Source organism: Ictidomys tridecemlineatus, chromosome 2, assembly GCF_052094955.1.
Source record: "Ictidomys tridecemlineatus isolate mIctTri1 chromosome 2, mIctTri1.hap1, whole genome shotgun sequence".
Classification (NCBI taxonomy): domain Eukaryota; kingdom Metazoa; phylum Chordata; class Mammalia; order Rodentia; family Sciuridae; genus Ictidomys; species Ictidomys tridecemlineatus.
This window is the reverse complement of record NC_135478.1, coordinates 187961805-187976717: the sequence shown is the minus strand read 5'-3', so window position 1 is coordinate 187976717 and position 14913 is coordinate 187961805. Positions and strand designations below refer to the sequence as shown.

General features: G+C 36.7%; 1 protein-coding gene across 6 annotated transcripts in view; it reads right to left on the bottom strand.

Moving 5' to 3' along the window:
• The window catches only part of Cttnbp2 (cortactin binding protein 2), a 140804-nt gene that overhangs the window by 33618 nt on the left and 92273 nt on the right, over positions 1 to 14913 (bottom strand). For 5 of the 6 annotated variants that reach the window (XM_078040316.1, XM_078040318.1, XM_078040319.1 and 2 more), the window contains 3 exons: positions 10550 to 10825; positions 8478 to 8573; positions 7658 to 7737 (listed from right to left, as the gene is read on the bottom strand). In XM_078040316.1, the coding sequence (XP_077896442.1) occupies positions 7658 to 7737; positions 8478 to 8573; positions 10550 to 10825 (452 nt within the window). The remainder of the gene's footprint in view (positions 1 to 7657; positions 7738 to 8477; positions 8574 to 10549; positions 10826 to 14913) is intronic. The other variant, XM_078040320.1, reaches the window with a different exon arrangement.

The window sequence follows — 14913 nt, the reverse complement described above, 5'->3', positions numbered from 1 at the left end:
TGAAGAACGTGTAGACTCTCCTAGTCATGAATCTTTAGGATTATTAGCACAGCACATATTGCAGTGGATGGCCAACAAGTGGAAGAATCTCAAGGATTCAGAGTCCTTCATTTTAACATTGGGCTTGGATTAGAATGATCTACTCAAGTATTCTTCTAACATATTAAGTACTCACTGAGTTACTGAAATACAAGTTTGAAAGTAAGCTAAAAAAACCAAACTGGCTAAGAGTAATGTTTTGAGTTCAGTTAATGAAGTAAAAAGTTCAACTATTGCAAATAAATTGAATAAACTTTTAGTGATTAAATATTCCATAAGGTTAAACATTTCCCTTAATAACTCATAGGTAGATATCTAAAATTTATTTCAATTATTTAACAATGCAAAGAAAGTATTTAAAAATAGCACCATTCTAGCCTTGCATAGTGGCTCATGCCTGTAATCACATTTACTCAGAAAGCTGAGGCAAAGGTTGCATGTTTAAGGCCAGCCTGTGCAATTTATTGTCTTTGTCCCAAATTTTAAACAAACAAATAAATAAAAAGGACTAGAGATTTAGGTCCCTGGAAGAGTGCCCCTGAGGTAAAGCCCTAGAACTGAAAAAACAAATAAAACTAACATTTTAAAAGATAGAACAGAAGTAAAATGCCTGACTTAACAATGTCTCTATCCATGAGGTTTTCTGCATAAAGGGTTTAACACATGCATTTTAACTTAGTAAATTCATATATGATTAAAAACTTATTTCTGCAATTTCTTTTAGAATTTAACTTTTATTTTTCTTTTTTTTTAATTTTCATTTTTTTATTGATTGTTCAAAACATTACAGAGCTCATGATATATCATCTTTCATATTTATTTTTATGTGGTGCTGAGGATGAAACCCAGTGACTCCCATGCTAGGCAAGTGCTCTACCACTGAGCTATAATCCCAATCTGGGTTTCTGCAATTCTTAATAAACTGTAATGACATGCATGACTAAAATAGCTTAGTTCAATTCTGCAGGTCACACCAGTTATTCCTGAAGGACTTGAGCAAATTACTTTAAACACTATTTATTTATCAGTAAATTGTGACAACTGATGCAAGTAGCTATTCCTAGAATAATTAAATGCGACTATGCACATACTTAGAACAGAACTTGGTATGTATAATACAGCTCAATAAAAGTCAGCTATTTTACTATGTATATTGATTATAGAGATTTTCAACAATTCAATACAGATCAATATGCCTATAGTTACTTGTGGCACTGAATAAAATGCTACTCTCTGGCTCAAATTTCCCCAGTGGTTTCTTATCCTATTGGGAATAAAATTTGAAGTTCTTGATTTGTCCTACATAATCCAGTTTCTGGTCATTTCTCAGATTTCATTGACAGTTTATACAACTTTATAGCTACCATTCCAACTGCCTCAAACATCCTCTGCAAGGCTACCTCCTTCACTTCCTTTGGTTTTTCAGTTCAAATGCCACTTGACAGATTTTTCAATAAAACTTCATCTAAAAAAAGGTATCTTAATACAAAGAATCAATGCAACAAAAAGTTGCTTCTCTGAAAAGATCAACAAAATTAATTCTGAGCCAAACCAACCAAAACATGAAGACCCAAGTCAGTATAATTAGAGATGAAAAAGGAGATGTCACCACAGACATTTCTGAATTCCAGGGGATCATTAGGGACTTCTGAAAACTTATATATCAATAAGGTAGAAAATATTGGCAAATTTTTACACACATATCATCCACCCAAGTTGAACCAAGATGATATAAAAAACCTAAATGGAAGATTGTACAAAATAATCAAGTTACATTTCACTGAAGTGATATAATGTTGGTTCAAGTATGCAAATCAACAAATGTAATTCATCACATAAGGACAATTGAGGACAAAATTACAGGATCATCAAGAGATATAGAAAAAGCCTTCAACAAAATTCAGTACCCATTCATGTTAAAAAATACTGAAGAAACTAAAGGCAGAAGTAACTTACCTCAACATCATAAATACTATAGATGACAAATCCAAAGCTAACATTTTACTGAATGGGGAAAAACTGAAAGCCCTTGCTCTAAAATGAGGAACAACACAAGCTGTCCACTCTCACCACTCCTATTCTTATAGTTTTTAAATTTAGCCAGAGCTATCAGGTGTGTAAAGTAAGTGAAGGGAATTCAAATATAAGAAGAGTCAAATAATTTCTGTTTGCAGATGATATGATCCTATATTTAGAAGATCTTTCCCCCCCCACACACACAAAGAAATAAAAGAAAAAACACCACACTAAAAGACTTCTAGGACTGATAAACAAGTCCAGTAAAGTACCAGGATACAAGATCAACATATAAAAATCTATAGCTTTTCTATATACTCAATCACGAACCCAGTGAAAAAGAATCAGTAAAACAATTCAATTCACACTAGCTTTAACAACAATATAAACCCCTGGGAATAAATCTAATCAAGGAGGTGAAAGCACTCTACGATGAAAATTATAGAATACTGAAGGAAGAAACTGAAGAAGATCTTAGCAAATGGAAACACCTCTCATGTTCTGGGATAGGCAGTCAATTAATATTGTCAAAATGGCTATACTACCCAAAGCAATATTGATTCAGTGCAATCCCTATCAAAATACCAATAACATACTTCACAAGACCAAATTAATTTTAAAGAATACGAGACCCAGAATAAATAACCAAAGGAATTATGAGCAAGAAGAGTGAAGCAGGAGGCATTTCAATACCTATTCTCAAATTTTACTACAGAGTTATATGACAAAAGCAGCTTGGTATTGGCATAAACACAAACCTGAAGATCAATGAAAGAGAATAGAAAACAGAGGAAAACCCCTACAGATACAGTCATCTGATCTTTGACAAAGGTGCCAAAAACATACACTGGAGAAAATATAGCCTTTTTTAAGTAATGGTGCTGGGAAAACTGGATATCCAAATGTGAAAGAATGAAACTAGATAGATTGCTATCTATCTAGGAGTTTCCTCTAAAATCTTCCACAACTCAAAGTGGATCAAAGACATAGGAATTAGATCAGAAATTTTGCAAACTCATAGAAGAAAACACAAGTCAATATTCTAATATTTAGGCATAGGCATTGAGTTCTTTAGTAAGATTCCTAAAGTTCAAGAAATAAAACTAAGAATCAGAAAATGGAGCATCATCAAATTAAAAAGCTTTTGCACAGTAAAGGAAACAAGAGCATAAAAACAGAGCCGAGCCAGGTGAGGTGGCACACACCTGTAATCGCAGCAGCTCAGGAGACTGAAGCAAGAGGACTGTGAGTTCAAAGCCATCCTCAGCAAAAGCAAGAAAGATACTACACAACTCAGTGAGAACCTTTCTTTAAATAAAATGCAAAAAAAAAAAAAAAATGGGCTGGGGTTGTGGCTCAGTGGTCCAGTGCCCCTGAGTGTGATTCCCACTAACTCCCCCTGCCAACAAAAAAACAAGAGAGAGAGAGAGAGAGAGAGAGAGAGAGAGAGAGAGAGAGAGAGAGAGAGAGAGAGAGAGAGAGCAGAGGAGACAAGAGGAGGAGGGGAGGGGAGGGGAGGGGAGAGAGAGTGAGAGAGTGAGAGAACCAAAAAATTGGGAGAAAGTCTTTCACATCTACCTTTCTGACAGAAATAATATCAAAAATCTTAACACCAAATAAGCAAGTAAATAGTCAATACGTGGGCAAATATATGAAAAACCTTCTACATATTTAGCAATCAGAGAAACGTAAATCAAAAACTACACTGAGATTTCATCTCATCCCAGTCAAAATGGCAAGCATCAAGACTATAACAAGAAATGCTGGTGAGGATGTGGGGAAAAATAAACACTTATACTTTGTTGGTGGGATTGCAATTTAATACAAGCACAATGGAAATCAGTAGGAGTTCCCTCAAAGGACTCAAAATGGAACTGCCATATGACCCAGCTATCCCACTGCTTGGTATTTATCCAAAAGAACTAAAATCAGCATGCTATAGTGATACCTGCATTCCAATGTTTATGGCAGCAAAATTCACAACAGCCAAGTTACGGAGTCATCCTTGGTATCTTTCAACAAAAGTTGATAAAGAAAATATGGTATATATACACAGTGGAGTTTTATTCATCATAGAGGAGAGTGAAATTATGTTATTTGCTGGTAAATGGATAGAAAAGGAGAATATCAAGCTAAATGAAATAAACAGAACAGAAAGTCAAAGGTTGAATGTTTTCCCATATGCAGAAGCTAGAGAGAAATAAGAAATAAACAAAAGGAATCTCAGGAAAGCATATGGGAGAACAAGAAGCAGACTAAAGGAAAGTTTGGGGATCAAGAAGGAGGGAATAGAAATGGGAAAGGGAAGAAGGTACTGAGGAATGAAACTGGCAAATTATGCTATGTGCATGTACAAACAGAACACAACGAATTCCATTTTATGTATAATTAAAATGCCCCAATTAAAATAAATAAATAAGTAGCAGGGAGACTAGTAGTGTACAGGAGAGGGGGATCAGGCAAAAGGAGAAGAGAAAAAGAGGAAGCACTGGGAAATGAAATGCAGCAAACTTTTATGTGCACGTATGAATATGTCATAATGAATCCCACTATCATGTATAATTATGGTGGACTCATAAAAATATAAAAAAAAAAAAGTAAGAAGAGTTTTCTGCTTCCTGTTCCATGTGTTCTTTACCTTCTTATCTGCTTTGTCTTTATACTTGTATTTATTATAGTCTGTACATAACCTAAGTATTTAATCATTTATTTTTAAATTTGCCTTTTCAACTGGAATATAGTATAGGCTCCATGAGGCCAGGGAATGTGTCTTATACATAAATTCAATCTGTCTCTAAACCACTGAATGCATTAGGAGCCTCTCAATGGTTGTCAAACAGCTGAAGTAAATGACTCACATGATACAAACTGTATAACACTTGGTATATTACTTTTAGAGGCTTATAAACATGCATGGAAGAAGACATTCACAACCATTAAACACACAATTGCCTCAGTCACTAAGTTTTAAAGTGGCTGTTGAAATGAGTGATACATTTTATTATATTCAGTCAAGAGTTAATTGGTAGATTTCAAAAGCCCTTTGTGTATATTCACTAAGCTGAGAACAGGACTAAAAACTGTTAATTCAACTTGATTTTTTGGTCACTGGAAGTCAAATTATGTCTTGTGAATCAGGAGACACTTAGAAAGAATACTAAGAATATGCTATATATAATGTGATTAGTAGACGTTTCATTTTATAGATTTGCTAGTCAGTGAAATGTACAAATCTAATTTAGTTGCATGGCTTTTCTATTACTTTTATTTCATAAAAATTAATAAGGGATCCTAATTAGAGTAAGTTATACTCCATGTATGTATAATATGTCAAAATACACTCTACTGTCATGTTTATCTAAAAAGAATAACTTAAAAAATTTTTCAAGAAGACACTGCTTTGAACCAGGTTCCTGCATTGAAACTCAACAGGTCAGACTAAAAATCAAAATGGAGTCACAGAGGCTTACAAGCCATATCAACAAACAAACAAATTATCTCTTCTGAAAACCCAGAGGGGAGGGGAGGGGAGGGGAAGGGTGGAGACGGGAGGGGAGGAGACAGGAAAGAAAGAGGGAGAGAGCAAGCAAGCAGAGCCTGTTTCCTAAACAGGCCAACTTAGCAAAACAAAAACAAAAACAAAAAACCACAAAAACAAAAGTAACCTGAAGTAACCTGGTGTTAACCAATTACTTATTCTTCTATTTTCTATCTCTCTGTCTTTGCCTTACAAAAAAAGTAACTTTGAGATGACCAATTTACTTCATGTTCTTCATTTCTGCTTTCTTCCACCCTTCTCTGCTTTTATAACTCCTCACTGACCAGCCCACTGGAGTACTTATATACTATTTAATGGAATGAAGTGCTGGAAAACAAAACCAATCAAGATCTTTAAATTTGCCTTTTTTTTTTTTTAACCAATTTCATCATCTGAACAGGTACAAACATGCTGTGAGAAGAGAAGGAAACGGTTCCATCAGAGCCTGACGCTCACATTCCTGAACAGTTCCTTCAACTTTTACTCAAGCAAAGGAATGAAACTTATCTCCTTCTGCCAGGCATATTGGGGAAATGGAGCAAATAGTAAAGAAAATAAAGTGAAAGTGACACCACCTCTGCCACACTGTGAGGCTTCTGAATGTATATATGCAGCTGGTACAAAGGTCAGTCCCAACTTTGAGCCTGGCTAGATCAATGAAATGGTTCTGAATCCTTTTTTCATCAGGAGTGAAAACGAAGCCATGTCTGACTCTTAAAAAAAAAAAAAAAAAAAAAACGGCTACCTAAATTAAGGCAGCAAGTAAAATTATTATTCACTTAATGTTTTATACCATTAGCATTAGTTTTGGATAAATCTCTCACATGCAGATACAATGTCTCAGGGACTTGCACAATGGACTTATCACTAGGTATGTGGCTTTGAGCAAATGACTTCTTTTTTTCAGTTTCTCTATTAAAATCGATTAATCAATAAATAAATGGGTGAAATACTGCATAAGGATGTTTGGAAGAATATATAAGACACAAGAAAACACTTAGCATATTACCTAGCATGTTTTAAGTATTTAATGAAAACAAAGCATTACCTTTATCCATTCTGTATCTAGAATTTTCTAGAATTTCTTTTGATAAACATATTCCCTTTTCTCTTTTTAGTAACAGACTATCCAGTTTCAGGTAGATGCATGGTTACTCCACCAAAGGCCACACTTGCCAGCTAGGAATGGACATAATTCTAAATTCCATTCCATGGGATATGAGCAGGAGTGTGGTGTGAGACTCCTCTGAAAGAAAGAATCCTGCCCTCCAGGCTCTCTTCTCTCAGGCTAGGATGTGGATGTGAATATTTTTTAACAAGTGACACAAACACCACCCTAGGGAATAGTGGAGCAGAGAAGAAGGTGCTGTGATGCTGGAATAGTTGACATGCACTTTCCTCCTCTCCAGATCTTTTATCGGCAGGCACTCAGGGACTTTTACCAGCAGGCTCAAGAAAAATAAACGCTCTATTTAAGCTAGAATGACTTGATTTCTGTTAAAGTGACAATATCAGTTGAACATAGCCTGACTGTAATCCCAGCTACTTCAGGGGCTGAAGCAGAAGAACTGCAAGTTCAAGGCTAGCCTCAGCAACATAGGGAGATCCTCTCTCAAAATACAAAAAAAAAAAAAAAAAAAAAAGACTGGTGATGTGGTTCAGTGTAAAAGCATTCCTATATTCAATCCCAGTAACCACTCAAAAAAGCAAAAGTGGCCAAATCAACATTGTAACTAATATGTTTACTGAATTTTAACTCATAAATGCATATAGTCAAGCATCTTGATATGCATGACCATTCCCGTCCATACTGATGATCATTCATTTGATGCTAAATCCTTGTTAAGGGAAGACAACCTCCTGCTGCCCAAATTATAACACCAGTCACTGGTGGTCTCTGGGTCCAGGAAATGGATACTTGGATAACAACTAACTCCAGATGAACTGGTTGCAGCCTGCCAGGGAAAGAGCTAGGGCTTTCACTCCTATAAACATAATAATGGACCACCAGGTTTTGAAGAAGCCAGATGGAAGTAGAGGCCTCCACTGACAGTGTCCACCTACCAGTCTGAGGTAGTTCTGTAGCATCTGAAGAGGGATCATGGATGCATAAGTCACACTACTGAGACAGCCTTCTTGGGGACCTGTATAAGAAACAAATATAGAGAAGGAAAATTAGCTCTTCCTTGTTAAGTAGAGATGGTCAAAATGCAACAGAACCTATCATCAAAGAAAGAACATATTTGTGGACATCTGTAGGCAGAGCTGACATTTGGTCAAGAAACACCAATGCGCCATCATTTCCCTGAACGTCTCCTAGGTGACAGTAACCCATGATGAAAAAAAATCAAGAGTACTCTTTGGAGGTTGCCTGAGATAGGGGAAGGACTAATTGGTGGGGTCCTCCGGGAACCTTTTTTTGGAGGGGAGGGTACAAGGGATCAAATCTAGGGCACTCTATCACTCAGCTATATCCTCACCCCACTTTTTATTTATTTTTTTTTTATTCTGAGACATGGTCTCACTAAATTGCCAAGGCTGGCCTCAAAATTACAATCCTCCTGTCTCAGTGTTGCAAGTCTCTGGGATTATGGGTTTGCCCCACCACTTTTGGTTGTCTCTGGGTTTTTCTAATAAAAGGTACAATGACATTAGCAGAGCCAATGGTCAGTGCGACATCCCCTGAGAATTCAGAGACATGGCTTTTCATTTTTCCTTCTCTTAATCAAATGTTTCAAAAAAAAAAACCAAACACCCAACATTTAATTGCCTCACAGTGGGAGTGTCACATGCATGACTAGAGGAGGTAGGACAACATGCAGACTGTGAACCAGTCATGAAGCAAACACTCCTTGAATGTCACCTCAACTTGGAACATTGTTACCTGACAGAAGCACAGTGACCTGCTCTGCCTTGTTCTTCTTTATGAAGTCCCATGGGGACTGGGTGAAGCTCTGACCAGTGGACCACGGCATATTTCCTAGTTTAAATAAACAAAATAAAATGTCAAGAATTACTTTAAAAATAATGTTCTCATAATGGTAAACACACATCCTCTGTGAGAACTCAAAGGAATCCAGAGCTTATGTTGTACAAGGCACATACAGTACATGTTACAGGCCACACAAGGGGTGAACTCCCTAAGAGTAAATGTTTTGAAAGTCAAAAGGAAGGTGTTCAATTGACAGACTTCTTAAAAGTCATCCTGAGAAGGGACTGAAAAGGGTATCTAGAGAGCAAAACTATAGACACATATTTCTAGAATCAAGTTCTCAAAAGCAAAGATGCTCATAACATAAAAACCATTTCTTGATTCTTCCAGTGTCTGATTCACAAAGTCCAAGCACTGTGGATGAGATATCAAATCCTTTATGATTTGTCCCTGAATCCCTTTCCAGCAAAAAGGGATTCCAGGAAAAAATAAAAAGATAATTTCAGATGCTCAGAAAAGGGCTAGCTTTCTCAGATTCAATCCTCTGCTTACTTCTGCTCGGAAGGGGTTCTACTTCATGCATGTCTTTTCTAGGGAGGGATTAGCATTGAGTATTTTTTCATCTCTACCCTTCCACAGACCACTTCTTTCAAAAGTCTATTTTCAGCATATTCATGCATATACCCCATCAAGAATTCTGTTAGCCTGATGTTCCTTTAGTCTAGCTTATGCTATGGATACATTAAAATCACCTGTAAACACATATTAATGATGATAATATTATCATTACCAATTATCAAGTGTCTACAGCCAGCCAGCCGTAAGCACTTCTCCCACAACACTCAATGCTTTTTACATTTGAAATACTATTACAATATGCTACATTTCTGTGACAAGCATGAACACTGAAACAATCTGGCCTTAGCATCCATTGTTCTGTTGATTAAATGTGTTCTTAACCATCATCTATGACTTATTTTTTAATAAAATTTTTAATTGAATAACAATGCTATACTAATAATCATCTTAATGATCATGCCAAAGACCCATAAACTCAAGTTATCACAAATAATCTATTCTAAAACCTAGTGCTAATGTATATTTTGAAAGTGAATTGGCATATATTAGTGCACAGAATAATATACTTTCTGCTATAACAAGAACAATATTCTTTATGATATAATATTAATAGGCATTTAAAAGTTCACCCTTCCCTCAGCCTTGACCATTCTATGCTAACGTGGAAAAGAATCAGACAGACTGATTTGAATCTTTTTTTGCTCCTTAGTTGTGTGACCTGAGGCAAATCATCTAATACCTAGTTAGTTGCACAATCAGGCTACTGTAAAAAACATTCATAAATCGTCTAAAATAGTTCTTGAAAAAGAGGCTTCCCATGGATGTTAGTTCTTCTGGCCCAGAAGATAAGAAACTAATCAGAGATTGCAACATTTTTAGGGCACCTACTATGCTTAGCAGAAAGAAAATCTCATCTTCTAAGTCCTTCAGAGTCTCTTGCTGTGTCTCTCAAATAGAAACAACAAGCTACCACTTTGACTCATCCCATGTGGGAGCTTGGAACGTATCTTCATTAAAGCATTTCCAACCCTTGACTTCATCAGGACACTTGTTTTGGAGGTAAGGTGTTAATGTACCCCAGTGCTCCTGGCACAGCTAGGGAAATTAGGGGCTGTGTTCAGAATTCGTGTTTTAGCGAGCAGCTGTGGTGTGGTTGATTTCTTGCATTTATCTAGAATACAAGTGTAATCACAAAGCCTCATCAAAGGCTTTCATGTTCTTTACTCTCTGGTGTTATTTGGGGCATAAAAGCATTTTTTTTTTATATTAACAGGCTACATTATGTAATGGCTACATTGTGAATATTCAAGATTCTCAGCACTGGAAGTTGCCATAAAAGAGCACTAACTGTGCTGAATCAATGAACTGAGTATCAGGTTATGATGTCCATAAACATAAATAAAGCCAGCAATTTAACTGTGTCTCCACTTTAGGTCTGTTGATACCTAGCGTGATGGATCGTACACTGTTTGCACTGAGGCCAATGTCGGAGTCTGTAGTGTTATTAAATGTCATGTCTTCCAGACGGCACCATCCATCAGAAGAGATTGCTTGGAAATGATTCGTCAGGGCTTGATTCACTGCTTTTGAAAAATCATCCCATGATGTCTGTTTGCGGATATTTAAAGCACATATTGTGTTTTCACATTCAAAGTCATCAGAACCACAGTTGCCTGGTTGAATCTCACCCAAGGAAATCCTTAAGGGTATTTTAAGAGCATCTGTTAGAAGATTAAAGAATTAGAAGTCAAAAACAAAACAACAACAACAACAACAAAAATAAAACAAAAACCAAACTTGACAGGAAAAAAAAACAGCAAAAGTATTACATAAAATAAGCAGATATGAAACTTTTTTCTTTAAAGACATTAAATTGAATAGTCTTATACTGGAATAAAGTCTGGTCTCCCAATCTCTTCACAGTCTCTTTGGAGGTATCCTGTATGAACTGTTTATCTTTCCTTGTACCTTTAACCTTTTGTACTCCATTGACTCCCTTTGAGTCTCAAATCATTTAAAAAAAATCTAAGAAAACTAGAGCTCCTCCTTGATCCAGAATTCTATATACTCTCCTTATCTTTATAGATAATATGATGATCAAATCAGGCAATAGTTATACAGGCCAGAAAGTTCATGATGGCAGCTTGAGAATTCTACAGAGCTTGGTCTGAGCCTCAGGTTTGGCCTTTTCCTACCTGCATATATTTGGTGAATTGCCTTGAAACTGCTATACCTCAATTTATTCTTTAAACTAAGTGAACTTCTGTTTGAAATGGATTCAATACATTATTTGTTACATGGAAAACACTAGTAAATATTGGATAAATGATAAAAATGCAACAGGAACTTCTTAAGTGATCTTTCAATTTCTCTGACAGCACTTGACTGAGGCTCTACCACAGTGGGTGCCATCCCTGTGCACTTGTTTTTGATTTAAATTATATGTTTACTAAGAGTCATTTGTGTCTGTTCCCAGATCTTCTATGCCTGTTCAACTCATTACTGAAATTAGTAAATTTAATAGTCCATAAACTGACGACATATGAGTTACTATTATTATGAAAACTAGGCTGAATGCTTTAGAGACACTTAATGGAATTACTAAAAATGTCATTTAATGAGGTATAAATGAGAAAACTATATGCAGTTAGATAAAATGTAATAATCTCTGGACAGACAGTATCTTTGGTTTACTTTACAAATGTGTTCGAGTACTCTAACACTAAAAATCATAAGATGATACATTAAATGTACATTTTGATCTAACAAGAATAGGTAAAACTCAGAAGAACAATACTAAAGACTAAAACTCAGTGAAAGAATTACTTTGCAAGATTTAACATTACAATGCTTTATTTAAAGTGTATATTTTTATGATCCTTTTCTAAAACTGGCTTTCATTAGCTGACCAGCTATCAGAGGATTATTTTATCTTCCAACTGTCAGTTCTTATTTATCTTTCTTATCAGCAGCATTTGATGTAAGTGACCTCTCTCTGCTCCGTGACAGACTCCTACTAGCTTTCCTCATTGCTCATTGGTTGTTCTTTTTCTTGATGTTCTTTCTTCACTATCTCTCCACTTTTTCCAGACTTCTTAATGACAGAGTGATTCAGAGATTTTTATTTTAAAATCTTCTACATTCACTTCCTATTATATGCATCTGAAATGTTTCCCCAAAAGCTCATGTGTTGAAGGCTTGGTCCTCAATGCAACAGTGTTCAGGGGTGAGAGCAATCTGGAAAATCCTGAAGGCTTTGATCACAAGGGCTTTGATGTCATGAGTGACTGAGTCCACTGAAGGATTTATAGTTTGATGGCATAATCAGGAAGTGATGGAAACTATAGGAGAAAGGACCTATTTGGAGGAAGTGTGCCCTGGAAGATGGTATCTTCTCCCTGATTGCTCCCTCTCTCTTTCTGCTTCCTGGCCACCATGAGCTGAGCTGAGCAGCTTTCTGCTGCCATGATGTTCTTCATCACCTCAAACCCAAAGCAATGGAGTCAAATAATATGGACTAAAACCTCTCAAACCTTGAGCCGAAATAAATCTTTCTTCCCTTAAGTTGTTTATGGCAGGTATTTTATCACAGCAACAAAAAGCTGACTAACACACTTACTTAGTGATCTCATGTAGTCCTATGACTGAAAATATCATGGGTAGACTGCTGACTCTCAAACTTACATATGCAACTCATAACTCATCTTCCAAAATTCCTGCTGGCTTGACACAGAGAGCCTCCCAGACATTTCAGATTCACACACGAAAAACTAAACTCCATATCCTCATCAGAAAAATCTGCTTCAACCTCTGACAACCTTCCTTCTTTTGACAGCAAGTCCATCCTGCCAATCTCTGAGGTTGAACAACTTAGAATTAACCCATGAGTTCCCTCTCTCAACACTCCACATTCAATCCATTAGTATGTTCTGCCACTTTGATATCCCACACCTCCAGAACCCAACCAAGTACTTCTCACTACCTCATCTGCTCCCATCCTAGGTTGAGCCACCATTACTGTCCCTCATGTGGAACTACTAGAGTCACATCCTAAATGATGGCCCTGATTTTACCCATGACTCTGTATGGTTTATTTGCAACAAAGCAGCCAATGACAATTAAAACATACATTAGATCTGTCACCCCGATGGCTATCTTAAGTCCTTATCATGACCTATAAATTCCAACAAGATCAGGCCTCCAACCTATTCTATACTTTCTCCAACCTGTTTCCTGATTTTCTCTCATTATTCTAACCCAGTCACCTTGTCCTTCTTGCAGTTCTTCAGAAATTACCAGTTACCTCGCACCATTTGAGGATCTGCCTGAAAATCTTTACCTGAGATATCTATATATCTTCACCTCTTCCAAATCCTTGCTTAAATGTTTTACCAGGAAGGCTACCTTTATGACCTTTTTAAAAATCAAAATCCACTCCCAATCCCCCTTGGTCTTCAATGGCACATCTCACTACCTCATATTACCATGTAATGAATGATGTTTATTGCACATTTCCTGTCCCTTAATGTTAGAATAGAGCCTTCATGATTTGGGGGACAGAGTGGGGGAGTATTGGGGATTAAACTCAGGGGCATTTGACAACTGAGCTATAGCCCCAGACCTATTGTATTTTATTTAGACACAGGTGTCACTGAGTTGCTTAGCATCTCACTTTTGCTGAGGCTGGCTTTCAACTTGAGATCCTCCTGCCTACCAAGCCACTGGAATTACAGGCCTGCACTATACCCTGTGGATAACAATCGTTTTTTAAACTCTGACTTACCCCATATGGTCAGGAGAGTGACTGGCACTTGAGGAGCTCAATACTGAATGAATGAATAAAGGGCAGAAATCTGAATTTGTTTTTTTTCCCACTGTCTCTCCATATTATTCATTGTTTAAAATAATGAGTTTCTGGATTCTGAACTGCATGAAACTTGTCTCCCTATGAGCAGCAACTTCCTATTTGCCAAATGCGGCTGTTTCTCTTTTTAACCCTTATACCTTAGAGAATTTGATAGTACTGAATCACTTCTTCCTCTCAGAGATAAGTCTCCTAACTTCTTTTCTAATCTTGCTCAGTCTTCCTTTTGAGTCAGTTTTCCCTTCTATTCAGCTTTTAAAATTGGGGGTTCCTCTGGGCATGGCCTTTAATCCCCCTTTCTCCTCACCCTACACTTTGCCCCATCTAACAGCACACCTATGACTTGATAACCATGACCCTCTCCTCCAACCCTGCTCCCACTAGCTAATTCTAGCCTGTGTTCTTTCTGACTTGGTACCAGTCATGTGCCCCCTCCTCCTACAGCATCCTACATAAGATGTTATTTCTACATTTCTAATCTCTCACTCACTTACTTGCTTATAATCATTCTTCAGAATTCACAGCATTAAGTCAAAACTTACCCACAGGACTGAGTCACAAGGAATATAAGGCCTTTTATGACCCGACTCTAGATTGAACCCAAGGACACTTTAACACTAAGTTAACCCTTTTTATTTTTTAAGACAGGGTCTTACTAAGTTGCTTAGGTCCTTAGTTGCTGAAGCTGACCTCGAACTTGTGATCTTCCTGCCTTAGCCACCCTTGCTGGGATTACAGGTGTGCACCACATGCCTGCCTCTATATTATTGTATTTTTACAGTTCATGTATTTTTTCCTTACTATTTTAAGTTTTCCTTGTGAGATAAAATAATGCAAATCTATGTATAAGATTGAAGGTTAAAACATTATTTTAACTTTTAAAATTCTGTTCATCCTTGAGTTATTAAAACAGCTGGTAAAATGGATGGGCTGGGCAATAATCTT